The 27,779-nt window shown below is 37.2% G+C and overlaps 1 protein-coding gene across 2 annotated transcripts in view; it reads left to right on the top strand.

Annotated features, from left to right (window-relative positions):
* The window catches only part of SLC24A3 (solute carrier family 24 member 3), a 762,044-nt gene that overhangs the window by 693,797 nt on the left and 40,468 nt on the right, over window positions 1–27,779 (top strand). For both annotated transcript variants that reach the window (XM_007476642.3, XM_016427591.2), the window contains exons 13-15: window positions 8,445–8,611; window positions 11,519–11,633; window positions 13,381–13,493. In XM_007476642.3, coding sequence (XP_007476704.1) covers window positions 8,445–8,611; window positions 11,519–11,633; window positions 13,381–13,493 — 395 coding nt within the window. The remainder of the gene's footprint in view (window positions 1–8,444; window positions 8,612–11,518; window positions 11,634–13,380; window positions 13,494–27,779) is intronic.

Raw genomic sequence — 27,779 nt, 5'->3', positions numbered from 1 at the left:
TGCCTCTGAAGCATACTTGCTGGATGACTTGGGCAAAGCATCACTTTCCAGGGCTCTAGGCAATTCTCTAAGACCATACTTTGCAGGGAAGGCATGATCCTCTATTGGTGAAGCCATTTTCCTCAAAAAAATGTTCCCTGTGCTAATGAAATCCCCAAGTCCAATCCTTATCCCATGAGGAAAAGGGACTCGACCTCAGCATGGATAGTGGAATGATGTGGATTTGAGGTCAGAAGGTCTGGTTACTAAGTATGTGACCCTGGACAAGTCCTTCTGGGGGAATCCATTTCTTCATCTGTAAAATGAGAGGCTTAGATATGATGATCTCTAAGGCTGCTTCTAACAATCTAATAATTTAAAGCCTAAATTGTTTTTCTTGGCCCCACAGAAGGAACTGAGAATAATGGGTAGAAGTTGTTTTGTTGTTTAGTCATTTCAGTCACGTTTGACTCCTCATGACCCCATTTGGGGTTTTCTTGGCAAAGATACTTGGGTGGTTTGCCATTTCCTCGTCCAGCTCACTTTACAGCTGTAGAAATTGAAGCCAACATGATTAAGAGATTTGACTAGGACCCCAGAGCTAATGAGTTTCTTGCAGCCAGATTTAAACATAGGAAGATGTGCTCCTGACTCCAGGCTTGGCACTCAAGCCACTGTGCCATCCAGCTTCCCTGTACCAACTAGCTCTTGTAGAGGGAGATATTTCAACTTGATGCATGCTAGAGTTATCTCAAAGTGGAATGGGCTACTGCTTCAGGAGGTTGTCCCCTCACCAAGGGTCTTAAAGATAAATGGCATGACCACTTCTCAGGGAGGTTTCAAAGGAAATGCCTTTTTAGATAGAGACTGGAATTGATGGTCTCTGGAGTACTTTTCAATTCAGAGATTCTGTGGTCTTATTTTGCATTACTGAAAAAGCCAGTTCTGGGCTCATGTGAAAGTCGCTTGGATCTTGCCCCTTGTCCCTTACCCAGATCATGGTAGACAGTGTGCTGGACATAATCCAGAGTTCTCCAAGGACTAGATAGGAATTTGCTCCAGGATCAGCTCCTAAACATATAGAAGGTGCTTTAGACATTTTAAATCACTGGGTTAGCTATTCTTATTATCATAATCAAAAATAATAATTATAACAAAAAAATTAGAAAGTTCCACAGTTTCCCAAAGAAAATCAGAGAACACTATCAAATTTTTACTTGTTGGCAGTTTTTCATGGCAAAAAGAAGAAATCAGTGTTTTGTCACTCTTTAACACATTTATCTTTTCCTTCCCTTCTAGACCATAAGAAAAAAATTGTTTTAAATATACTAATTGGGCAATGGGCCTAGCCATGTGATTTAATTATTATGGGGAACGACTATATAAGGAAACTTCTATCAATGTGGGTCAGTATCTTCTGAAACTCAGTCTCAAACAATTACCTAGATGTAGGTAGGTAGCAAAAATGGATAAGAGCACTGGGCCTAGACTCAGAAAGACCTGACTTCAAATCACACCTCAGACACTAGCTGTGTGACCCTGCGCAAGTATATAGAGCACAAAGCCTGAAGTCAGGGAGACTCCTTGAGTTTAAACCGGGCCTCAGACACATACTAGCTAGCTGACTCCAGAGAAGTCACTTAACCATTTGCCTCAGTTTCTTTATCTGTATAATGAGCTGGAGAAGGAAGTGGCAAATCACTCCGAAGTTCAACCAGATTCTCATATTCTGTAACTCTAATCTATAAGCCAGCAGAATATACCTGAAAGCATTCTATTTTTTTATGGAATTCCATAACTTTTAATATGTTTTAATTACATTAATTTTCTCTAGTATAAGCAATATGTGTCTTCTTTCACAACATAATGAACATAGAAGTGTGTATCACATGATAGCATATATACAATCTACATCATATTACCTGCCATCTTGGGGAGAGGAAAAGGGCAGAAAGAACGAACATGGATTGTAAAATATCAGAAAATTATTATTAAAAATTGAATCGACATGTAAAAAAATAGAAAAAAATACACCTGAACCCAAAAGGTAATTGAGATGTGCCCACATATCAGTTTCCTCATTTGTACAATGGGCATAATACTTGCCCTACCTAATAACATTGTTTTACAGCCAGCACTTTGTAAACCATAAAATCCATCATAGAAATATGAGATATTATTTTTCTCTAGCTATTCCCTGACTCCTTGAGGAGGCAAATAATATGATACCTATTATACATGTGAAGTCATATAAAACATATTTTCATATTATCCATACTGCAAAAAATGCAAGAAAAATAAAGTAAAAAGGTATGCTCCAATTTGTAGTTTTCATCAGTTCTATGAGATATTTTCAACCAACCAAATTTCTAGCTATTTTAATAGGATTCTTCCCCTTTCCCATATATTTAGGAAATTGAAATGAGGTGGGATGAATTTTAATATAGGTAATATGTTTTTAACATCTTTTATGCATCTAAAGTAATTTAGTTTAATAACATAAAAATACATTATTTAAATCTTGATTTGGTTCTACAATGACCATATTTGGCATAGGTAGTTAAAAAAGAATTGCAAATGTATTAGTAAATTTACATTCAAATTTTTCTTACTTTTGCTACATAGTGTAACAATAACGATTGCTTGGTTCATCTCAATTTCTGGCAGTTTATGAGAATTGGGCAAAAGTTTAAGAACAGGAAAAAATCATTATTATAGAAATAAAATTTTCTCACATAAGTCTTTCAGTCTCAAATATATACAGGAAATGATCACTTTCAGAAAAAGAAATTAGAAAGTTGGGGAGGGGAAAGTCCTCAAAATTTATCCAAATATGACTTCAGGAGCTTTGTCTCAGTCCAGTTTCCTTTCTTCTTTTAAATCCTTTATTATTCTCTCCATGGATTTCTGAAAACTGATGACTAGCCCAACTCAAGATAAGCCTCTTTACCTGCTGATATGTTGGTTAATTTCTTTATATGCCTGCCCTAAGCATTTTCAAACTCAGATCAGTGTCTTTCACACAATCCTGAAGCCACTGAGAAACTGAGTTAGGCTGCATCAAGCAAATGTGAAAGGTCCTTTAGCCTCTTTGGCTAGAGATGAGGTTTAATACTTAGAGCCTAGGGAACAGTTTTGGGGAAACAGACAGGTGAGCCAGGTAGGTGACCTTGGTCAAATCACATCCCTGTCCTGTTCTGTAAATTGATGAGTTAGACTCAATGGACAATAAATCCTTTCCAGCATCCCATCCTGTGTTCTCAGATAATTTTTGCCTATTGCCATTTGCCCTCTGGTGGTGAGCCTTAGGACACACACATCTGTGTCCAAAGCTGTGGCTTAAGGAAATGAAACTTGTATGAGCATGAGAGAGACAGCCTCCAACTGTGCTTACCAGTAAATGGAAGCACCAGGACAGAAAGGATAGAGTCTGGGAATTAAGAGAGCCAAAAGTAGAAACAGCTTAATGTACCACAATAAACATAATTTGTCTCTAAGACAAAGCCTCTGGATCTCCAAGTTATTTCTGAGCTAAGTGCTTTCTTATTCCAAGAGGCAGGAAAAATATAATCAATTAAAGATCCTGAGAAAAAAATTAATAGGAGAGTTGAGCAGAAAAGAGGTTTTTTTACTGGTTTGGTTTTTGTCCATTAAAAATCACCAAGGGAATAGCTGAGTGGCTCAGTGGATTGAGAGTCAGGCCTAGAGATGGAAGGTCTTAGGTTCAAATCTGGCTTCAGATACATCCTAGCTGTGTGACCCTGGGCAAGTCACTTAACCTCCATTGCCTAGCCCTTACACTCTTCTGCCTTGGAAATAATACCAAGGACTGATTCTGAAGGTAAGAGTTTAAAAAAAAAAGAATCACCAATACCCCCCCTTCCAAAATTTAGGAGATTTGAAGAATATTAAACTGCAATTTTTGTTTTATGAAGAAAACAATTCTTTGGTTAAACTATCTTCTGGAATAAGGGGGCCAAAATTAGACAATATAATTTTCTCATCCTTTTTTAAAAAACTGAGTAATACAGATAAAAACAACTTCTCCCCCACTGTAAATCCATTTATATATATATATATATATGTATGTATGTATATATATATGTATATATATATATATATCCTTCCACTTACAAGTACAAAAGAAAGGAAAGACATTATCAAAAATTGGGAGAAATTTTGTCCCCAAGCAAAAACATCAAGGATGTTACTGCATTCAACTAGATTCAGAAATAGCCAGATTAACTGACAGCTATATTGTACTTTAAGGGTAAAAGAGTGCTTTGTAGGCATTAAGTCATTTGATCCTCACAATCAGTTAGTCAGCATCTACTAATGTGTCAGATGCTATGGAACTCACATTTTAAAAGGTGAAGACAAGACATAGAGGGGAGTGGAACCAGGGAGAAATACTTTGGTGTTGTTGATTTAATTACTGTTTTCAGAACTGGTGTAGCAAAGAGGGTGGAGGGAGGATTTATGCACCGGTGGCATGTCATGAAGATTGAATAAATTGATACATGGCTCATCCATCAGGGCAAAATGTAGGCAAAATATGCCTGTCGGTTTGGTGGCTTTGAGGAAATTCTGGGACCCAAACAAGTATAGGTTTGTCTCCACATATTAAAACAAGAAGTCCTGAAATTGTTGACAGGGTTTTTATTTTTTCTATGGCAAGAGTTAGTTTGCAAATCCACAAGGATGTTCCCTCCTCCTCGCTCTCTCTGCTAATTCTTGGCTACCTAATGCAAACAGTTGTTGTTCAATGATGGATGGCTCTTTGTGACCTTTGAGTCTTCTTGGCAAAGCTACTGGCAGGTAGGTGGCTCAGGGGTTTGAGAGCCAAGCCAGGCCTAGAGATGGGAGGTCCTCACACACAGTCACTAACCCCCAATGCCTAGCCCTTACCACTCTTCTGCCATTACAATGCATAGTAATGATTCCAAGACAGAAGTTAAGGGCTAAATATATATATATAGGAATTGTTTGCCATTTCCTTCTCCAGCTCATTGTACAGATGAAGAAAATGAGGCACACAAGGTTAAGTGACTTGCCCAGGGTCACATAACTATCAGCTGAGGCCAGATTTGAGCTCAGAAAGACTATTCTTCCTGACTCTACCCACTACCCATTGCCCAACGCAAACCGTGACTTCTCTGAACTACTGTCATGAGGAGGTGTTCTTGCGGTGTTCATCTTCTAGCCTCTTCCTTCCTCTCCTTTATTCTTGCCCTTTATCAGACTTTATACACTGTTTACTCTTCAGTTTTGCAACATCTGTCCCCACAAAGACGTTGGATATCTCTTCCAATTCTATCGGACAGAACGGGAAAGGGCAAGCAAAGCAAAGCATAAAGCCCGAGTTCCGGCTTTGTGTCGGTCCCCCAGTAGATCCATGTAATGCCTAATGATTCCACAAGGTGGCACTATGTTCACTGAAAGCCAAGCACTTTTCACATTGAAAAAATGTATCCTCAGATTTCAACATTTCTTAAATTAGTGTCACAAGCTATTTACTTAAAGATTTGCCTCTTAAAAAAAAAAAAAGGTGCTGAGCATATTTTCCTCTCCGTTTGTGCATCAATGCCAAGTACCTGGTTGATATTAAAATTCCCCACCTAATTTTTTTAAACAAACGACTATTAACTGTCCTGCTGGCCTCAGCAGTCATGCAAGTGACTTGACAATAGTTGTGATCTGGGTCTCCTGCTTCTTATCCCAAAAGAGGAGCCCAAGCCAGAGTTGATGAAATTCAACTAGCCTACTGGCCAAAGGAATTATTAACATCATAGGAAGCATGTTTGATCTTGATTCTGAAGCATTTTTAAAGACTTTATTTATACAGCAAAGTGCAACAGACATAACCAGGAGGATTTGTTTGTTTGTTTTGCATTCTACTCCTGGTTCTGGTAATGGATCCTAAATCCCACCACCTCTCTGGGTCTTACGTTCTCCACTTAAATAAAATATATTTTCTCTTTCCTCTCCTCTGTTCTACAAAGATTATATTATAGTTTATGTCAGTTTAAATGCCACATATACACAACATAAACTCCTTTGAAAGCTTTGATCTTTTTGTCTTTGTTCACCAGGGCCTTACTCATAGCAATCACAATAAAAAAAAATTTTATTAAACTAGATGGGGGTGGCAGCTGGGTAGCTCAGTGACTTGAGAGCCAGGCCTAGAGATGGGAGGTCCTAAGTTCAAATCTGGCCTCAGACACTTCCCAGCTATGTGACCCTGGGCAAGTCACTTAACCACTATTGCTTAGCCCTTACCACTCTTTTGCCTTGGAACCAATACACAGTAAGGGCTTTAAAAAAAAACTTAAATTAGATGAGGGTAATATCTATAAAGCAAACTGAAAATTAACCAGCTGTACTGTAAGAAAAGGCAAACAACCTTCTTAATTGTCTCCTTACCCCATCCTCTTCTAGTCAAAAGTCCTGACTTGGCTTTTATTGCCTCCTTTCAATTACCAAGTGATCCCCCATAAACTCTTGAGTGTCATGCTTTTCAAGGCATGCCAAAAGGTCAAGAAGATAACAAGATAATTTTCTTTTTTCATCTTTTCTTTTCATTGGAACCCCAACAATGGGGACCCAGGGGAAATATTTGAGGTTAATGATTTCCTCAATAAAGAGAGCTCCTCATGAAGGACTTCCTCTGCAAATGTAGTTGGAACCCTCTTGGCAATTTATATAATCTTAGAGAGTTATCTGGGACACTGAACAGTTAGGCAACTAGCCCATGACTATGTAGCCAGTCAGAGGCTCCTACTGAATCTGGGATTTCCTGACTATAAGATCAGCTCTCTAGGACTTTCAGGGAAGACACTAGTACACTAATTCAGCTAGGTGGCATAGTGGATAGAGTGCCAAGCCAGTAGTCAGGAAGACTCATCTTCCTGAGTTCAAATCTGACCTCAGACACTTATTAACTACATCACCCCAGGTCAGTCACTTAACTCTATTTGACTTGCTTTCTGTAAAATGGGCTGGAGAAAAAATGGCAAAACCACTCCAGTATCTATGCCAGGAAAACCCCAAGTGGGGTCTGAAACAAGTCAGACACAACTGAAAGAAAGATTCAACAACAATTCAGTTCAACAACTATGTGTAAGCATGTACTAAGTATATACAATACATTGATGTAGGTCCTGGGAGTGCAGAGACAAAAATGAAAACAATCTTGGCATTCAAGGAGTTTAATAAATAAATACAAAGTACACTCAAAGTAATAAGAAAGTGGTATCATTAAAACCTGAGGGCTTGGTGGTACTTGGACTGAGCTTTGAAGGAAAAAAGGCATTCTGAGGAGAAGAGATGAGGGGAGAATGCATTCTGAATATAAGGCAGACAAGATAGTAGATGGAATATCATGTATGAGGAAGAGCCTCCTGCCAATTTGGATTGAAATGGAGAACTTGTAAGGTGAATTAATATGAAATAAGACTGGAAAGGTAAGAGCGAGCCATGTTTTGGAATGCTTTAAATGCTTAGCTGGGAATTTTCTATCTTATCAAAGAGTCAATAGGGAATCATAAAGATTTTTGAATGGAGACATGAGGAGATCTGTGTATTGAAGATATCAGCATAGCAGCTATGAAGGGGGTGGGGGGATGAACTGGAGAGGGAATAGACCCGGAGTGGGGAACTCAGTAAAGAAGCTACCATGAGAGTCCAGGTAAGACAATGACTACTATGTAGTCAAAAAGAATCAAAAGTGAATGTCTCAGGATTATAAAAAATAAGCATGGATTGAAACACAAAATACAAAAATAGACCCCCTGCCTGACTTCCTTTGTAGAAGTGAGAGACCCAGGAGTATTTTATATGACCTATATTTTCTTTTTCTATGTATTAATTTTTCTTTTTCTATGTATTAATTTTTCTATGACTTTTTCTATGTATTAATTGGTTATGCTGACTTTTCCCATTTTTCTTTTGTTGTCTTAAAAATATTATTTGTTATATGAAATAACTTTCTGGGAGGGGATAGAAGATACTTGGAGAAACCATGATGATGTGGGAAAAAAATCAATAAAAACTTATTCTCCAATAAAAAGTCTAGAGGAGAGTTGATGAAGGCTTGAACTAATGTGGTGACCAGGTGAGGGGAAAGAAGATAAATAAGGAAATACTTTGGATGTAGAATTGACAGGATTTGGCATCTAATTGGATATAGGGAACAGAAAGCGTCAAGGAAATCTCTAAGAATATGAACTGGAGTGACTGGAAGGCCAGTGGCGCCTTACACAGATACAAGGAAGTTTGCAAGGAGGCTACGTTTCAGGAAGTAATAAGTTCTGTTTTATACATGCTAAGTTTCAGATGTCTAAGAGACACCCAATAATCCTATTAGGTATGTAGCCATCCAAGTAGGATTTAAGTGGAGACAGAGAATATGGGAAATAAGTCAACTGATATTTTCTTCCTCCTCCCTCCCCTCTTTTTTCCTGCAGCTGGCAAATTGGAAATAGTGAAGTGGTTATTCACCTGGCCACTGAGTCTGGTCTTGTACTTTACTGTACCCAACTGCAACAAACCCCAATGGGAAAAGTGGTTTATGGTGACATTTGCTTCCTCCACCCTGTGGATTGCAGCTTTCTCCTATATGATGGTTTGGATGGTGAGTGTTGCAGCAAATGCCCAGTCCTCAGACCTTTAAGCTGTTCAAACAACAGTGTCATTACCTCTCAGGGATGGTTAGTGGCTTGCAGCTATGACTAAGAGAACCTAAAACCCAAAGCAATTCAAAAAATTGGGATTTCCTTGGAGGATTTGAGATCTAATCCTTCCTCTAACCCAGGATCTCTGTGTAACTGTGGGTAAAGCAAGATGTTTTATCTCTCTGGGCCCCTCACTTCAACATTTTTAAAATGAAGGGACTTAGAACCCAGGGTCCATCTAGTCCAACTCCATTATCTTATTATAAATTAGAAACCTGGGATCTAGAGAGGTTAATGATTGGCTCAAAGTCACACAGATTGAAAAGGTCTTCTGACTTCTTAAATCCAGTATTCTCTCCACTGTACATTGATGGTTATAATTGACTGTCCCTATCATCCCTTCTGGACCTAAAGTCAATGTTTCTATGAAAAGGACTTAATCCAATGCCATGGAACTGGACATGGGAAAAAGGTAATGGGTATGAAATATTGGAAATGTCACAATCACAGTTCTCATGGGTTATGTATCTTTGTGTGCCACAGCATCTGAACAATCCTCTGCATACTATAGGTATTTAATAAATGTTTATTGAATTGAATTATTAAATTCACAAGCCTAAATTAATTTAGCATATGTTGGTTGTTTCATATACATATAGAATACATAAAGAGTATTATATATAAGATCCATATAGAGAATTAAATACTGGATTTATATGATTTGATAGATGGTGGTGGATATAATAATATAATTTTTAAAAACCTTTATCCTCTATCTTAGAATGAATACTAAATATTGGTTCCAAGGCAGAAGAGTGATATGGGCTAGGCAACAGGAGTTAAGTGACATACCCAATGTCACACAGCATGGTATCATTTTAAGAATGATAGTCAAAGATGACATCCATTTGTAATGGACATAATGGACAAATGAAATAATATAAATGTAGCTAACAGTTTATCTCCTTCTTCTCTTAAATATAGAGACCGAAAAGAAAATGAGGGACTAAACTGGACCCTTTTGATTTCCCATCCTACATATTCTCTTGCCCTCTTCTGACGGAGGTACTAATGAACCTCGAAAAACAGAGACCTAGTCCAGGCCACCTGGATAATTAACTGCTGGATAATTGAGACTGTTCTGGATGTGTTAATAATAGTGAGGATGCAACTTGAACAGTATTTCCTTTTCAGTTTGAGTGCAATGGAGCCAAACCAGACAGCTACAGGGAATAAGCCGAGGATTAGAAGGAAAAGTCAAGGTTTGGCCAACAAGGTCAATTTTAGCCTGGGCACTTGTAGTGAGGCCAACAAAACCAAACTCCATTTCACAAAAAGGCTTTTCAGAGCTACTAAATATGAATCAAATGTATTTCTAAATAGAAATACATTTCCTCCTTAGAGAATGCAAGCATTCAGAGAGTCCCAAGTCCACACCAAGTGCCATTCAGCATTAAATAGGAAAATAGCACATGTTCTTTGGTTTTAAAGGATGACAGCCAAGGTATCCCAAAAGACTTGAATTAAACTCTCCCAATTCTCTCAACAGGAAAATAACAATTCTCCCAAACTGCTTTCAGAGAGTAGTGAGGCTTTTGTACATATATATGCCTCTCTAGCCTTTCAATCGCTGGTGGAACAGGAACCACACAGAATTGTGCTACTTACAACATGTGGTTTGCATTTCTTGTAATTTTACAGAGGGTGGAAAAAATCAAGTGTTATCCTAAAATGACCTAGTCATTTTCAGCTATTCAAGTCCACTTCTCCCAAACTAGAACATGCAGCCACAGTGAATTTGCCTGGATTCCCATTTAGTGGATAAGGCATTGGAGTGGAGTTGAATTCAAATCCTGCCTCAGACCCTTACTAGCTAGATGCTTACTAGCTGGACAATTCATTTAACCTCATATGTAATAATAAGTAGATAGATAGATAGATAGATAGATAGATAGATAGATAGATAGATAGATAGATAGATAGATAGATAGATAATATATAGCAATTTGATATTGCTTACTATGTGCTAAGCACTTCATAATTATTATCTCACTTGATCCTTAGAACAACCCTAGGAGGTGGGTAATATTATTATCCCCATTTTACAGATAAGGAAATTGAAGCAAACAGAATTTAAATTACTTATTTGAAGTTGTATTGTAAATGTCTGAGATTGCATTCAAACCCAGGTCTTCCTGATACCAGGCTTAGGGCTCTACTACACTACCTAAAATAAAGGGACTGGACTCCTCCTCAGTGGTTTCTATAGTGCTTTCCCTCTCTAATCTTTGGTCCTATGATCCCATATGGATTTTACACTGGTACCTGCTGTAATGTTGCCTCACTTGACTGTTTTCTGCCTTGGTTCCCTTGGCTATTCATTGCAAAGAAGAATATTTTCCACTTAATTTTAGGCAATATTTTAAAATGTTCCAGATGCCACCTGTTGCCCCTCTCCATAACTTAAATCTCTTATTGTAAATTGTCTCCAGGAGTCAAGAAGCAGCTCACTATGGCCAATTCCTATTGGGGTAGAAGTTCAATAAGTAATCCATAAAATCCCTTTTTCCCTCTGTTTCTATCTTGAAAATGACAATGTGCAAACTTTCCTGTCTACACACTATGTGCATTCTTTGGAGCTCTTCTGGCAGTGGCACAGAGATTATGTACACAAAGATTTATTTGTGTGTGATCCCACATCCTTAGAAAATTTTACATCTTGCTTCCATCCCTTGTGTATCATAAAAATGAAAAGTAAGATAATTGCAGTCTTCCACAGAGATAGTCCAGAAACAGACTGAAGGATCCTTTTTGTTGTTGTTCCAGGTCTTCTTGAACATCTCCTAACCATGTATTTTCCCTTTCAGGTTACAATTATTGGCTACACATTGGGTATTCCTGATGTGATTATGGGGATCACATTTCTGGCAGCTGGGACTAGTGTGCCTGATTGCATGGCCAGCCTTATTGTTGCAAGACAAGGTAAGTTAGGAAGGAAGGGGAAAACAGAAAGAAGGGAAGAAGGGAGGGGAAGAAAGAAAAATAAGGAGAAGGGTGGAAGGGAGAGAGGGAAATGTACCTAGACTCCAGTTGTGATAAAAAGTTGTGCTAGGCAAACTGTCTTTGAATGAGAATGCAAAGCAATTAAATCTCATTAATAAGGAAGAAACTTTTCAGAAACAAGTAAAGAATTAGTTGTAGGATTTAACCCCTTGGAGAAAGAAATATACCTATCTAGGTAGAATCCCCAGAGTTCCTTTCTAACTTTGGGATATAAAAAGCCACCAAATCAATGGTTTTGACTTTCCTATCAGTGAAGAGTTGTTCCTATGTGCTGGCCTTTGGAATGTGCTGCCCTACAAAAACCAACATTACAATTCACCTCCTTCAAGAAGCCTTCAGTGTTTGGCAAACTTGGCAAACTGTTTACTCATCATCATTCCCTCTTCTTTATGTATTAAACAATAAAGTAAAAGAGGCAACTAGGTGTTTCAGTGGATTGAGATCCCTGCTCAAAGACAGGAGTCCTAAATTCAAATCTGGCCACACATGCTTCCCAGCTGTGTGACACAAGTCAAGTCACTTAACTAACCCCTATTGCCTGGCCTTTACCGCTCTTCTGCCTTAAAATCAATACATAGTACTGATTCTAAGATGGAAGATAAGAATTTTTTTAAAGATAAGTTAAGAAGTGATTCTGTAACTTTATTGGAGGATTTACAATAAAATTGATATAAACAACTACCTTAATAAACTTAAATTACAATAATTTTTGGTAATTTGACTTATAAGTAACTTTTTAGGAAAGTATTTCTTCTTAAAATAAAGCATGCCAATGTATATAAATATTTTAGAAATATTCACAAATTAATGTTAAGAACTAACAGGCACAGAAAGATTAAATAACTTCTCATATAATCACTCATGCAGTAAGTGAGGCAGGATTCAAATTCAAGTCTTCCTAACTTCAAGTTCATCAACCCCATCCATTCTGCTGCTGCCTAGTTTTCTCTAAAGCAAGAAGTGAGTTTTTATTTGAAAAGCAACAGGAAGTTAGTATCCAAAGAAAGCAGGAAAGTGGCAGTTAACATGAATGAGAAGGGGCCTGTTAAAGAATCATTTTCTTAAATTCCATAGATTTTGCCCAACTAATTTGTTTTCTAAGGCAACTTTGTGATCTTGTTATTGGCACCACGTATCTACCAACTTTTAGCAAATGAAAGTACTAGTAGCACCAGGAAGGTTTAGATGTGGGGAGCTTTTGCTTATGTTTCTCAGGCAGTACAGAAGATATCCTTGAGTAGAAAAGATCCCTGGAGAGAGGGAGGAGTAGGAAGCATCTTGAAAGGGATAAAATATGTCCAGGAAATGTGTGTAGAGCACAAGAGAATCTTTGTCATGTAGACCATTATTAGTGTAGAATTAAATTAAGTTTGAGCACAATGCAAATAGAATAGCACCAGAACCTAGGACTTGCCTAGGTAGGAAATGTGAAGGAAAGAATGTGAATTTCATTCATTTCCCCATCGTCAGTGTAACCTGTCTCCTTGGGAGAGGATAGTCTGGTTTGAGAAAACAAAAAATCAAAATACAACCAGGATAATCTGGTGAATTTGCAAAATTAGAATAAACTCCACATATAGGGTATGTTGTTTTGAAGCCCCAAAGTATCTGGCAGGGATCCTTCCCCCATCACTGTCTGAGGGCATGTCATCCCTTGTTCTTATAGGCATGGGTGACATGGCTGTGTCCAACTCTATCGGAAGCAATGTGTTTGACATTCTGATCGGCCTGGGCCTCCCGTGGGCCCTGCAGACACTGGCAGTGGATTATGGCTCATATGTAAGTAGTGTTCCACAAGACTTTTTGGTGGTGCACAGAATGTGGCTTTGTGTCTGTCCTTTTTTTTCTTTCCTTATTGAAGAACTTTTCAATAACATTCCATGAGCTGTTCCACTGGTGGTTGCTAACAATCCACAGGTGAGTGAATCTTCTCTATAGTGATTATTTAGAGTGTCCTTTAGAGCATGGGTTCTTAACTTGGAGCCCATACATACATACATCTATGCAAATAGGTAAACACATATACATATAGAACTATGTTTCAATATAATCAGTTTCCTCTGCAATCCTGTGTTTTATTTTATGCATTTAAAAAATCCTGAAAAGGGGGTCCATAGGCTTCATCCAAGTGTCAGAAGGATTTGTGCCAGTGAGAAGGTTAAGAATCCCTACCTTATGATTAAAAAAACCTTGAAACTAAAGAAATGCAACCCTAAGGAAGAGTTGTTGTGTCAGGAAATCCAAAAATAATCTAATGATAACCTAAGGACCCCTAGTGAAATATTCAGTGCTTGGTACCATATTTTAGAAGGACATTGGCAAACTGGTGTGTATGTTCAAGCTAGAAAAGTGAAAGGTCTAGAACCCCTTAGTTGCCAAATTAATTTTTTTTAATAATTGCAAAAATGAGGACTATTTAGACTAGAAAAGAGAAAAATGTGAAGGGAAAGGAGGAAAAGGGGCTGTGAAAGATGCCAGAATCTAGGCTTGATGATCTTGTCAGTATACCAGGACAACAGATTCTACTCCTCTAACTGTTGCTTCATACACTTAACAGCTGTGGAACCCTGAGGAAGATATTTAGCCTCTTTGGGCCTCAACTTCCTCATCTATAAAATGATGATAAATATAGCACCTACCTTACAGGCATTTTGCGACGATCAAATAAGTTAACATATGTAAAGTGCTTTGACAACCTTAAGATGCTATAGAATCTTATATAACTGTTATTATTAATTTATTATTAATGCTAACTCTTATTATTGTTGTTAATGCCATGCCTATCACCCAAGGTTTTTAAATTTTATGCCTTTTTGTATTCTACAATAGAATATTGGGTAGAATATTGGTGCCCTCTCCTAAAGGGCAGAGACTCATCACTTGTCATTACATCCTCAGCACCTAGCACAGTGACTTAGAATAAGAGACACTTGACCAATGCTTATTAAATGATTTAATGAATTTTACTAAAACTTCACTCATCTCTGAAACCCAGTGCAAGAACCTGATCCTCTTGAACTTTCCTTGGGTCTCTGAATGAATCTGGGTCTCTGTGTTCAAAGATCTGCCACAACCAAAGGTGTAGCACTTAACATAGTACCTGGAATGCAGAAGGCATTGGCTAAACATTTATATGCTCGGCTTGTTAGTCTCCTTTTGTCCTGGTCATTTTTGTCTCTGGATGGTGGTGGCAGTGATAACGATGATGACAATGATGACAATAATCAAGGTCATTTATACTGCACTCTAAAGTTTGTAAATTACATATTTTGGAAGATTCATATCAACCCTTATATGGTTGATATAAGGGAATTATACTCATTTTGCAGATGAAGAAACTGAGGGCTGGAGAAATTAAGGAACTTACCTCTATCAGTCATACAGCTAGTAAATGTCAGAGACCTCATCTGAATTAATTTTTCCTGAAATTGTCCTACATTCCCCAATAAAGATTTTGATATTTCAATGGATCTATCATTCCATCTATCAGCCCAAATTGAAAAACATCCATTTCTTTTCATCCTGAACTACTCTTGTTGATGTCCTTCTATAAATTCTCTATTTCCTGGAGATTTTCAACTAGTTTTTCTAGTATTTCTTGGATCTTAGGATAACTCTCAGGTTGTCCATCTTTTATTCCTTACTTCCTTTTCCAATCATACATCTACCTAAGGATGTCTTTTTATGCTACTTCTCTCCAAGTCACCTTAGGCTACAGGCTATTTACACTCAAAATGTACCTCTCATTTGTCTTTTGGGTTACTTATAATTTTGACTCTTCAGAAACTATGGTGTCCTGATACACGTAGCAATAAAACAGTATTTGAGGGAAAGTCCTATTCCCTGTCTTTGATGATACAGAAGTAACCCTGAGTTCTCAAAAGGTATGCCAAGCAGGCACAAGATGGAAATCCAACTTTTGACAGACTATGTCTACTATCATAGAAACAGTCAAACCAAGGATAAAGTACAATGAATGCCAGCACCAGTATGGTGGTCCATTAACAAATTTGCTCCATATAACAATAAAATTATTCACCACCATGCAACATTTTGTTCTAAACTTTCCAGTTTTTGTCTTGACTAAATTTATTTATTATTAGCCCCTTCGCTTAGATATATATTTTTAGTGTTTTGTAGAAATTAAATACTGTTTTTCACCTAGAATAGGACCATCAGACCTTTGTTTTAGAATACCAATGTGGGGTGAGGGTGGAATTTCCTCCCTGGATGACCCCTGTGCCTCAAAGTCCTCCACCAGCCCCAAGTAGCTGCCACAGCTCCCTTATGTGGCCTTAGGCCACTTTCTTCAAGGTCTTGTCACAATTATGTACCCGGCTTCCAAGCCTCATCTTCCCCTACAACCACTAACATACCTATTGCCTCCCTTCCCCTACCATAGCCTCCTGTCAAGAATTCATGTCTAAAAAAATCAAGTATTGCCAGTTACACCGTTTTAATGTGAGTCAGATTCTCTGGGAGATGGATGATTCCTTCTCCTGGCACAACTTGAAGTTGACTGAGGCAGTAGGCAAAGGAATTCAAGCCACACTTTTTTATGGAGCATTCCCACAAACAAATAATGCCCTTTACAAATCCTCAGCAAGCTCCTCCCATCTCCACTTGCCAAAAATCGTGGTTATAGTTCCATGCCACTATTTCCCCATATAGAGTTGGATCCCTAACTCTTTCTTCCCATAATCAGAAGAAAGGGCACTACAGTGATATGCAATCCCTTTTGATTTTGCTTTCTTAGCAGTCACCTTAGGACTAAGGAAATACTGGTATAACAGCTTTAAAACTAAGTAAGATTTCCCAGCTATAAGCCTTTGGAAATTAGACATATGGATCACGGAAGGCTGTCCTCAGTTAGCCTGCCATATTACAATTTCATGGTCATTTAGTCCAACCCTTTCATTCTGCAGATGAGGAAACTGTGATCCAAGAAAGTAAAGTGACTTGCCTATGGTCACAAAGGTAGCAAGTATGAGAAGTGTGACAAGGAAATCACTTTAAAAGACTGATATATATTAATTTAAGGTCGCCAAGGAATTCAGCTATGTAATTCCTAAATGAAAACTCAAGTCAGCTGTCAACCTTTTATGGAGTTTAATTTCAATAGGAGGAAGAAAGGAATTAGAGATAGAGAGAGAGAAAAAGGGAGAGAAGGGAATAGGGCTTAAATACCCCTTCTGTTTAGGCTGGGCCAAAAGGCCCAAGCCCTTAGATAGCTGAGGCAAAGAAAAGAGATCAGTCCCTATTACTCACGTGACCAAAATGGAGAAACAGTCTCAGAGGCCCCCACCTTCAGCTTCCTTCAGAGCAAGCTTCTCAGAGCCACACCAATCACACCGACCAACTTCTCAACCACCACCCCGAGTCTTCAGACCCCCCTGATCTTTAAGCAAACCATCCAAGTTGCCTCCCCTCAGTTCTCACATCTACCAATCACTGTCCATCAATTTCCCTGTGCCAATGGAGGCTCTAGCTTAACCCAGGACCTCCCAGAGGTCTCTGGCTTTTGCACATGTCTGTTGAAGGTCATATTTTCAAATAATTAAATCTTTGATCCTTTGCTACAGCCCTTTCTAAATCCTGTTAACCTGAGTAGGGTAGAGATTGGAATAATTAAATTTTGATCTAGGCTGTAGCCCTTACTCAATCCTGTTAGGACTGAATAGGGTGGAGATTGATTCCAAGTATCTCCATTGTATCAATTCTAAAATCAATCATGACTAAAAGAAATTCCTGTTCTATGCTTAAGCATAGGTCAAAGTCCTTTCCATTGTTCAGCAAAAGGTTTCTGTCCTAAAGTAATCTTAAGAAGGGAAGAGAAGGAACCTCCCATGCCAGTGGGGTTCCCATTCCAATAGACTATCAGTAAGAAATTTTCCAAGTATGAAATATCCCAATGGTGAAATTTCCAACATTTATAAGTCTAAGGAATTTTAAGGTTTACAGAAGTGAACCTTGAACCCAAGTTTTCTGACTTCAAAATCCATGCTCCATTCCAGCCCATTGCCTTTCCCTTTGGGGAGAAGATACAAAGGACCATTGATCTAAAAAGTCCAGATACACATAGAAAGAGCACTGTCCATCTCAGCCATGTTGCAGCTGATTTTATGAGAAACTCTGGGTAACTACCTATCATGACTATTCCCCAAGGCCAGTTTTCCTGAAGATTTCAATCAGGTTTGCAAATTAATGAAATGACTGGCAGGTCAGGACTGAATACTTTCTTTTTGACATACTGAAATGGTTTCATTTTGCAAACTAAAGTTATCTTAGAAACAAGTCTGCAGAATAAGTAAGAGGATGCAATTAAAGATTTCTTCATGCTTTGTGAAGAAAGCCATGTTATGCCTTGGAAGCATTTACCATCCAATTCAGTTCTGGTAGCTTTTGTAAATGTATTACACAGCCTTAATTTAGTCTATCTGTACAATGTGTTGTAAGTAATTGTATATTTTGCAGAAAATATTGTGGCTCATTTAATCAGATGATTGTTGTTTTCATATTCTTCTTACTAACAGAAATTGTAAATCTCTACCAGGAAAGTTGTGTCTGACAGTGTTATAGAAGTGAAATGCTTAAGCAGGGAAAAGTGTTCTGAATTCATAGGAGAAATTATCTATAACTCAATATATTTCAATAGGGACATGATGGACAAAATGAAATGTGTACTAAAAAAGAATGAATTCTAAAAAGGAAGGACCATTTCTCTATGGTTGATAAAATCATTAAAGAGGATCACTGAATCTATTTATTTAATAATGACATTTATAATTTCTATATAACTAAAGCAACAAGGGATCCAAAAGTCAGTGGAGAAATATATAATAGGTTTAAGATGATTGCCCCCTTGTTATTTTTTTGAGCTTCAACAAGTAGCAAAAAAGAGATTTTCCCCAGTTACACTCTAGTCAAAAAACAACAAGCTGAAGAATAAAAGGCTGATTCCCCAGCCATGCATACTTTTTTTTTTCAAAAGCTCATGCTCTACCAGGTCTAAACTGTCCTTCAGCTCAGCATCTGGGTCCCTTCATGGGAAGAGGACACTCTTTACCTATCCACTGAGCCTCAAGTCTTTACATATACACTCCTCTGCTTGGTCTTGAAAATCCTTCACAATTTTCCTGCCTTTCCCTTATTCTTACACAGTCACTCCTCTCTATAATCTCAGAAGAACAATGGATAGAGTACTGGGCCTGAAGACTGGAAGATTCATCTTCCTAAGTTTAAATATGGATTCAGACACTTATTAGCTATGTGACCCTGGGCACAGTGACTTCACTTAATTCTATTTGCCTCAATTTCTTCATTTGTAAAATGAGCTGGAGAAGGAAATAACAAAGCACTCCTAAGTGCTTTCCTAAGAAAACAATAGGATTTCCTAAGATCCAAATAGGATCATGAAGAGCTGGACATGAATGAAACAAATAAACAATATTAACATATATATTCCAGCCATGCTGGTTTACTTGGTGTTCCTCAGACATCTTTGATCTCCATAGCCTTCCTCCATGTCTAGAATTCTCTTCTTTCTCACCTTCACTTCTGGAGATCCCCTCTTTTCTTCAAGACTCAGCTGATGTGCAACCTTTTGAGAAAGACCCTTGTGTTAGGTGTTGAGCTCATTGAAGAAAGGAAGGAAAGTGACTTGGGGCTCTGTACCAGGATTTTGATTAAGTGTTAGATATGAATAGTCAGACTCTCAAAAGAAGAGAGTTTACTGAGTGATGGAGGAAAGGGGAGAATCAGGAAGTGACAATGAGGAGCAAGGAGTATTCCAGTTCCCAATCCTGGACCAAGGAGAACAAGTGAAGGTTACAGCCAGTATACTAGGAAGAGTGGTTATAAAGGCTGTGTAATTTGGGGGGAAAGCAGGTGTGAATAATTGCCAGAAAACTGAAGGGGTAGAAGAGGAAAGGATTTAAGATGAAGCCAAGTTTATTGCCTATGGAGCAGGTATTCTAGAGGGCACAATGGAAGGGCCGGGTAGAGTTAAGTTGTAACTTTGGAGTGGAAGGGTTGAGGGGGATAGAAATTATGGATTGGTAGTAGGAGGTATAAATGATGATCTATAGATCAGTGTCACTGGGATGTGAAGGGTATGATGAATGTACTTCTTTGATATGAATACTTCCCTCACATGGTAGAGATTCCAGTCTATCCATACTTGTCCATCCAGTCTGAATCTAGTCCAAATCCTCCTATAAGTTTACCTATGAGGCTCCACACATTATACCAGGGTGAACATTTCTTGCTTTTCCTTACATCATGAGAATATCAATGGAATAGAGACATTACACCATTCATCCCTCACTCTCGCCATGTTAACACACACCCCTCCTTTCTTTGATCCTGCCACTTTTTGATGCCATCCATTTCTCCCATGCATACTTTTATATTGCTTTATGCACTAAGCACAGTACTTACAATGACCTGAGAGACAGTGAAAACATTATTATTCCCAGTTTATAGGTGGAGATACTGACATTCACAGTGTATAAAATGATTTCCCCAAATTTGTAGCTACTAATTGTTGCATCAGGCACTGGAATTAAAATTCAAATCCAGGTAACTGATCCACACTATAACTATTGAATTTTACAACTGAAGCAAGAATATAAAATTGTGCTCTCCTATCCTAACGGAACAGCATGCTTGGGCCATTGTAAATTTTGTACATTTTCTGTACCCCATAGCTTCGTTTCCCTAAGGCTTGTACCTCATTTACCTCAGCCTACTTTTGACTTTGCTTCTGAGTCTAAAGCTTGAGCTCCTTCTATTCTACCAAACTGTCTCTCATTAATCTGAATAGGAAAATGAAAATATTCAACACAGCATCACACCCACAAATTAAAATATATCCTTCTCAAATCCACCAGTTTATAAGGAGTCCAGTGAAATGACATAATAAAGGCAGAAATCCAAACTAAATTGAATAACAGGCACATATGCATATTTTTAGTGGCAGAGGAACATAATTTGGTCACTCTGGTCATTTCGTTGGAATTATCAAAACAGCATATGTGGTTTTAAGATCACCCATATACTTCTGAGAGAGAGAGAGAGAGAGAGAGAGAGAGAGAGAGAGAGAGAGAGAGAGAGAGAGAGAGAGAGAGAGAGAGAGAAACTCTAATTATTATGATTCAAGGACTATGGAATGGAGAGAGAAGGTACTTTTGGTGGGGAGCCTACTTAGCAATTCTGACCAGTGATGCTACATTTCCCCTGACTCTTTCAAATAAGAAAACAAATCAGATGTTTGCCTTTTCTATAACTAGCATTAGAGAGAAGAAAACCTCAGTTTGCTCAGATGTAAAATAGAAGCTCTATAATACTTTGGAAATGGTGTTGGATTTCTAGTTCAAAACCTCTTCTGTGGCCTTGGGAAAATAATTGGACCTCTCTAAGCCTCAGTTTATTCAAACATAAAATGAAGCAATGAGACTAGATCACAGGATAATAGTTCCTTAGGTTCAAAGCTGGAAAGGTCCTTAGAAGTCATCTAGTTCACTAGAATCTTTCTAGGTCCTAGTTATACATTTATAAAATAGGATTAATTTCTGTGAGTTCAAAGCATATGAGGAAATTAAAGCACAAATTCATAAAAAGTAGTAAGATCACCTCTAAGATACCAGCTCTAAATGTATTATCTGTTAACTCTGATAATAGGTTTATGTCACTAGTCAGAATGAGGGTAAATAGTCCCTCTTGGGCCTAATGTGCTTGGTATTTTTGAGATACGCATCTTGTTTGAAAGATATAAATTTAGTAGATGTCTCTCTACCAAGGTTCTTGGCACTATCAGATGGTTCAACATTAGAAAAAACTGATTTGTATCAATGGTAATGACATTAAAGAAGACATGTTTCCATCTGCTTTTCTGCTGCATGCTACGGATCATGGAACTTTTGCATTTGACCTCTAGCTGAAACCTCCTATGTGTGTTTTCTTCCCCCTTAGGAACATTCCCTCCAATGTTCCTTGAAAGCAGGAATTGTCTCTACTGTTCTTTTTGTGTCCCCAACAATTAGCACATTGCTTTGCTCATAAGTGATTAGCTTCATTTCTTCATTCTGGTAAAGTACTATAAAAATGGAGAGGAAAACTCAGACTGAATTGTAATAATATGAACCATACATAGATAGGGAAGACAGAGAATTTCATTTTGCGAAATATTGAAAGGGGAAAATTATGACTTGATTTTTTTCCCCAATAGCCACAGCTGAAAAAAATGTAAATAACCAAGATCTAAGATCCTTTTAACATCCTGGGTCTAGTTCCTTCAGTGCATTCCTCTAGTATGGTAACATCTTTTAAATGGTGGTTTTTAGGACCCACAGGATCAGTGATTTCTTTGTGATAGTATATTTAATGGGAGAGAAATGTATTTCTACCATGAATACCTCTAAAGATGGGGGATACAGGAGAAGCAAGCATTTTAGCCAATAGGCACAAAAACATTGGGTTCAGAGTTTGGGGGTTTTACCTTTGTCTCTACCTCTGAATCCTTTTGGTTCATTTGATTTAATGTTTCCACCTATAAAAGAGGGGAAAACTCATTAAGCAATGACTATACCTTTTTCTAAGCCCCTATTACGTGCCAAGTGCTTTGGGGGACAGAGAAATCATGATTATTGCCCAAAATCTTGGTTGGAAAACCAGATGATAATGCATGCATGTAGCAGAATTATCACTTGATAACTAGCCAAGAAAATGACCTAGTCTATAAATTCAGAGAGTTCAGAGCAGAGATTTAGCTAAGAATCCTTGAAACTAGGACATATGCAGTTGAGGGTGTGGGGAGGGTCACAAAGAAAATAGCCTGATATAGGGGAAGTTATATCAGAATAGGGAGAAGTACTTCCTATATACCCCTATAAGGGGCATGGAGGAGGAAGTCCAAAGAGAAGAACATCATTGCAAAGGGACCCTGGAGCTGGCAGACTGGTGGATGTTTCCAAACTGCTATACTGAATAATAATATCCATCCAGGACATACACACACACACACACACACACACACACACACACACACACACACACACACACACACACACACACACTAGCAGCTTGAGACAAAATTCCAGTCACTCCACCTCAGATACCTCTAATATAGAGGAGAAAGAGATCACATTGGACTAGATTCTGAGGTTTCATGAAATCAAAGAACACAAGCTGAGAATTTTTAAATTTTATTTTTATTGTATGCAAAATAAACTTCCATATTGGTCCTTGTTGTAAGAACACACTCATACATAACCAAAACCCCAAAATAAAGCCATAAATATACTCATGTGAAAGACAACTCTAACAGCTTTCTGTGGAGGTGGACAGCATTCTCTATCAAAAGTCTTTCAAGATTATCCCAGATGGGAGCAGCTGGGTAGCTCAGTGGATGAGAGCCAGGCCCAGAGATGGGAGATCCTGGGTTCAAATCTGGCCTCATACACTTCCTAGCTGTGTGTCTTGGGGTCACTTGACCCCCATTGCCTAGCCCTTGCCATTCTTCTGCCTTGGAACTAATACCCAATATTGATTCCAAGATGGAAGGTAAGGGTTTAAAAAATAAGATTATCCCAGATCAATGCATTGTTGAAAGTAGCCAAGTTTACACAGATATTCATCATACAATGTTGCTGTTATTGTATACAGTGTTATCCCAGGTCTGCTTATTTCACTCTGAATCAGTTTCTGCAAATCTTTCAAGCTTTTTCTGAAATCATCTTGCTTATCATTTCTAATAGCACAAGAACATTCCATCACCAACATATACCACAATTTGTTCAGTCATTCTACAATCGATGGACATTTCAATTTGTAATTCTTTGCCACTACAAAAAGGACTGCTATCAATATTTTTGTACATGTAGGTCCTTTTCCCTTTTTTATTATGGATGTACAGACTCATAGTGGTATTGCCAGATCAAAGGGTATGAAAAGTTTTATAGCCCTTTGGGCATAGTTCCAAATTGCCTTCCATAATGGTTGAATGAGTTCACAACTCCACCAACAATGCATTAGTATCCTAATTTTGCCACATCATTTCCAACATTTACCTTTATTGCCTTATTGACCAATCTGATAAGTGTGAGTTGGTACCTCAGTGTCATTTTAACTTGCATTTCTCTAATCAAGGGTAACTTAGAACATTTTTTCATATGAATATTGATGGCTTTGATTTCTTACTCTGAAAATTGCTTGTTCATATTCTTTGACCATTTACCAATTGGAAAATGGCTTGTATTCTTATAAATTTGACTTTGTTCTCTATAAATTTGAGAAATTAGATCTTCATCAAATATATTTGTTATATACATTTTTCTCCAATTTTATTGTTTCCCTTCTAATCTTGGTTATATTAGATTTGCTTGTACAAAATCTTTTTAATTTAATATAATCAAAATTATTCCTTTTACATTTTACAATTCTCTCTATCTCTTAGGAGATCATAAATTCTTCCCTTCTCCAAAGATCTGCCAGTTGAACTATTCAGTGTTCCCCTAATATGGTTATGGGATCACTCTTTTTTCTAAATCATGTATCCATTTTGATCTTATCTTGCTTTAGGGTATGAGATATTGGTCTATACCTGGCTCCTGCCATATTGTTTTCCAATTTTCCCAGCAGTTTTTGTTAAAGAGTGAGTTCTTATTCCAAAATCTGGGATTTGGGGGTTTATAAAACACTTGGTTATTAAGGTCATTTACCCCTGTATATTGTGTACCTAATTTGTTCCATTGATCTACCATTCTATTTCTTAGCCTTTACCAGATTGTTTTGATGATTGCTACTTTTTTTTTTTTGCTACAGTTTGAGATATGATACTGCTAGGCTACCTTCCTTCACATTTTTTTTCATTAGTCCCCTTGATATTCTTGATCTTTTAGTCTTCTAGATGAATTTTGTTATTATTTATTCTAGTTCTATAAAATAATTATTTAGTAGTTTGACTAGTATGGCACTGAGTAAATTAATTTAGGTAGAATTGTCATTTTTATTATATTAGCTTGACCTACCCATAAGCAATTAATATTTTTCCAATTGTACACATCTGACTTTATTTGTTTGAAAAGTATTTTGTAATTATGTTTATATAGTTCCTGTGTTTGCCTCGGCAATTAGATTCCCAGGTATTTTATATTGTTTAGAGTAATTTTAAATGGAATTTCTCTTTCTAACTTTTGCTGCTTGACGTTGTTGGTAGTATATGGAAATGGTGATGAATTTTGTGGATTTTATTTTGTATCCTGCAACTTTACTGAATTTTTAATTATTTCAACTAGTTTTTTAGTTGTTTCTGTAGGATTCTCTAAGTATACCATTGTATCATTTCCAAAGAGTGATAATTTATTTTCTTCATTATCTTTCTTCCTGATCTCATTTGGAAAGCTTCTAATTTATCCCTATTGCAGATTATACTTACTGAAGGTTTTAGGTAGATACTACTGATAAGGAATGATCCATTTATTCCTATGCTTCTTAGTGTTTTTAATAGAAATGGGCATTGTATTTTGTCAGAGGCTTTTTCTTCATTTATTGAGATAATCATGTAATTTGTTACTTTGGTTATTGATATAGACAATTATGTTGATAGTTTTCCTAATTAAACCAGCCCTGCATTCCTGGTGTTGATCCTACCTAGTCATAGTGAATGATCCTTGTAATATATTGCTGTATTTAAATTTTTTGCATCTATATTCATTAGTGAAATTGGCCTATAATTTTCTTCCTCAGCTTTTGCTCTTCCCAGCTTAGGTAATAGTACCATATTTGTTTTATCAAAAGAAGTTGGTAGGATTTCTTCTCTTACTATTTTCCCAAATAGTTTATGTAGTATTAGGATTAATTGTTCTTTAATTGATTGATAGAATTCACTGTTCAACCCATCTGGCCCTGGGGATTTTTTTCTTAGGGAGTTCATTGATGGCTTGTTCAACTTCTTTTTCTGATATGGGATTTTTTTAAGGATCCTATTTCCCCTTTTGTTAATCTGTGCAGTTTGTGTTTTTGTAAATATTCATACATTTCACTTATAACATCAGATTTATTGGCAAAATAGTTCCTCATGATTGCTTTAATTTCCTCTTCATTGGTGTTGAGTTCACCCTTTTATTCTTGATACTGATTATTTGATTTTATTCTTTTCTTTTTTAAATCAAATTAACTAACACTGTCTTTTGTGTTTTTTTTAATAAAAACAATTTCTAGGCTTATTTATTAGTTCAATGGTTTTCTTATTGTCAATTTAATTTTTAGGATCTCCAATTTAGTCTTGAAATGAGGATTTTTAATTTGTTCTTTTTCTATTTTTTAGTTGCATGCCCAATTCATTGATCTGCATTTTCTCTATTTTATTGATATAAGCATTTATTTTTTTTAAATAAAAACCCTTACCTTCCATCTTGGAGTCAATACTGTGTATTGGCTCCAAGGCAGAAGAGTGGTAAGGACTAGGCAATATGGGGGTCAAGTGACTTGCCCAGGGCCACACAGCTGGGAAATGTCTGAGGCCAGATTTGAGCCCAGGACCTCCCATCTCTAGGCCTGACTCTCGATCCACTGAGCCACCCAGCTGCCCCCTGATGTAAGCATTTAGAAAGAAATTTCCCCCTAAGTACTGCTTTGGCTATATCCATAAATTTTGATATATTGTCTCTTCATTGTCATTCTCATTAATAAAATTATTGATTGTTTTTATAATTTATTCTTTGGCCCACCCTTTTTTAGCATTAGATTATTTAGTTTCCAATTAATTTTTATTTGTATTTCTGTGGAGTTTTATTGATTATAATTTTTAGTATTATGATCTGAAAAGTATGTATTGATTATTTCTGCTTTTCTGAAGTTGGTTGGGAAGTTTTTATGCTGTGATACATGGTCAATTTTTGTGTAGGAATCATGTACTACTGAAAAAATGGTATATTCCTTTCTATTCCCATTCAGTTCTCTCTATAGATCTATTAGTTCTATAAGCTGAGTTTTAAAGAATTGGTAGAATTTGGATCTTCACAGATGAGAAAGAAAATGTTGCAAAAACGTGGAAGGACAAGTTATTACATGTGAATATGTGTGAATAAAAATATAAAGGTACAAAAATATTCTGGAGACAATGAATAATAGTCACTTTGGTTGGAGCAGAAAGGCTGTAAGGGGCTTGTAAGGATCAGTTTTGCTTGCATGATAAAGTCAGAAAGGCAGGATCACAGGATAATAAATTTAGAATTGGAAGAGACCTTTGAGGCTATCCATTCTAACTCAGTCATTTAATAGTTGAGAAGACCAAGGCTCACAGAGATTAATTGATTTCTTCAAGGAATTGCAGAATGGCAATTCAAACCTAGGTCATCATATTCCAAATCTAATAGAATTTGAAGACAGGTTGTAGATAGCTTTTAAACCTGGGCAAGTGATAATACCTAGCATTTTATAACATTTTAAGGTTTGCAATAACAACCCTATGAAATAGGTACTATTAATATTACCATTTTACAGATAAAGATCCTGAGGCACAGAGAGGCTTAAATGATTTACTCAGAGTTGCACAGTCAGTAAGTGCCTGAGGCCACATTTAAACTTGTCCAAGGAGGTAGCACAGTAGATAGAGGACTGGGCTTGAAGTCAGAAAGACTCATCTTCCTAAATTCAAATTCAGCTTCAGATATTTACTGAGATCCTGAGCAAATTACTTAATCTGGTTTGCCACAGACACATTTACTACCTGTCTGACCTTAGGCAAGTCACTCAATTCTGTTTGCCTCAGTTCACTCAGCTATAAAATGAGCTGGAAAAGGAAATAGCAAGCTACTTTAACATCTTTGTCAAGAAACCCCTAAATGGGCACATGGAGAGTCAGACACAACTGAAATGATTAAACAATAACCTCTTGACTTTAGGTCTGTCCATGGTTTCACTGTGCCACTTAGCTACCTTAATCTGACAGGCAATGAGAGAGCAACGTGAAGGCTTTTGAAAGCAAAAGTGATTTTATTTTTATTTTATGAAAATTAGTCTGATAGTCATCCATTAGGTGCCTATCCTTTTTTCCAAAAGTTC

The sequence above is a fragment of the Monodelphis domestica genome, chromosome 1 (genome assembly GCF_027887165.1).
Source record: "Monodelphis domestica isolate mMonDom1 chromosome 1, mMonDom1.pri, whole genome shotgun sequence".
NCBI lineage: Eukaryota > Metazoa > Chordata > Mammalia > Didelphimorphia > Didelphidae > Monodelphis > Monodelphis domestica.
Note: the sequence above shows the minus strand (reverse complement) of the source record. Positions and strands in the feature narration are given on the sequence as shown.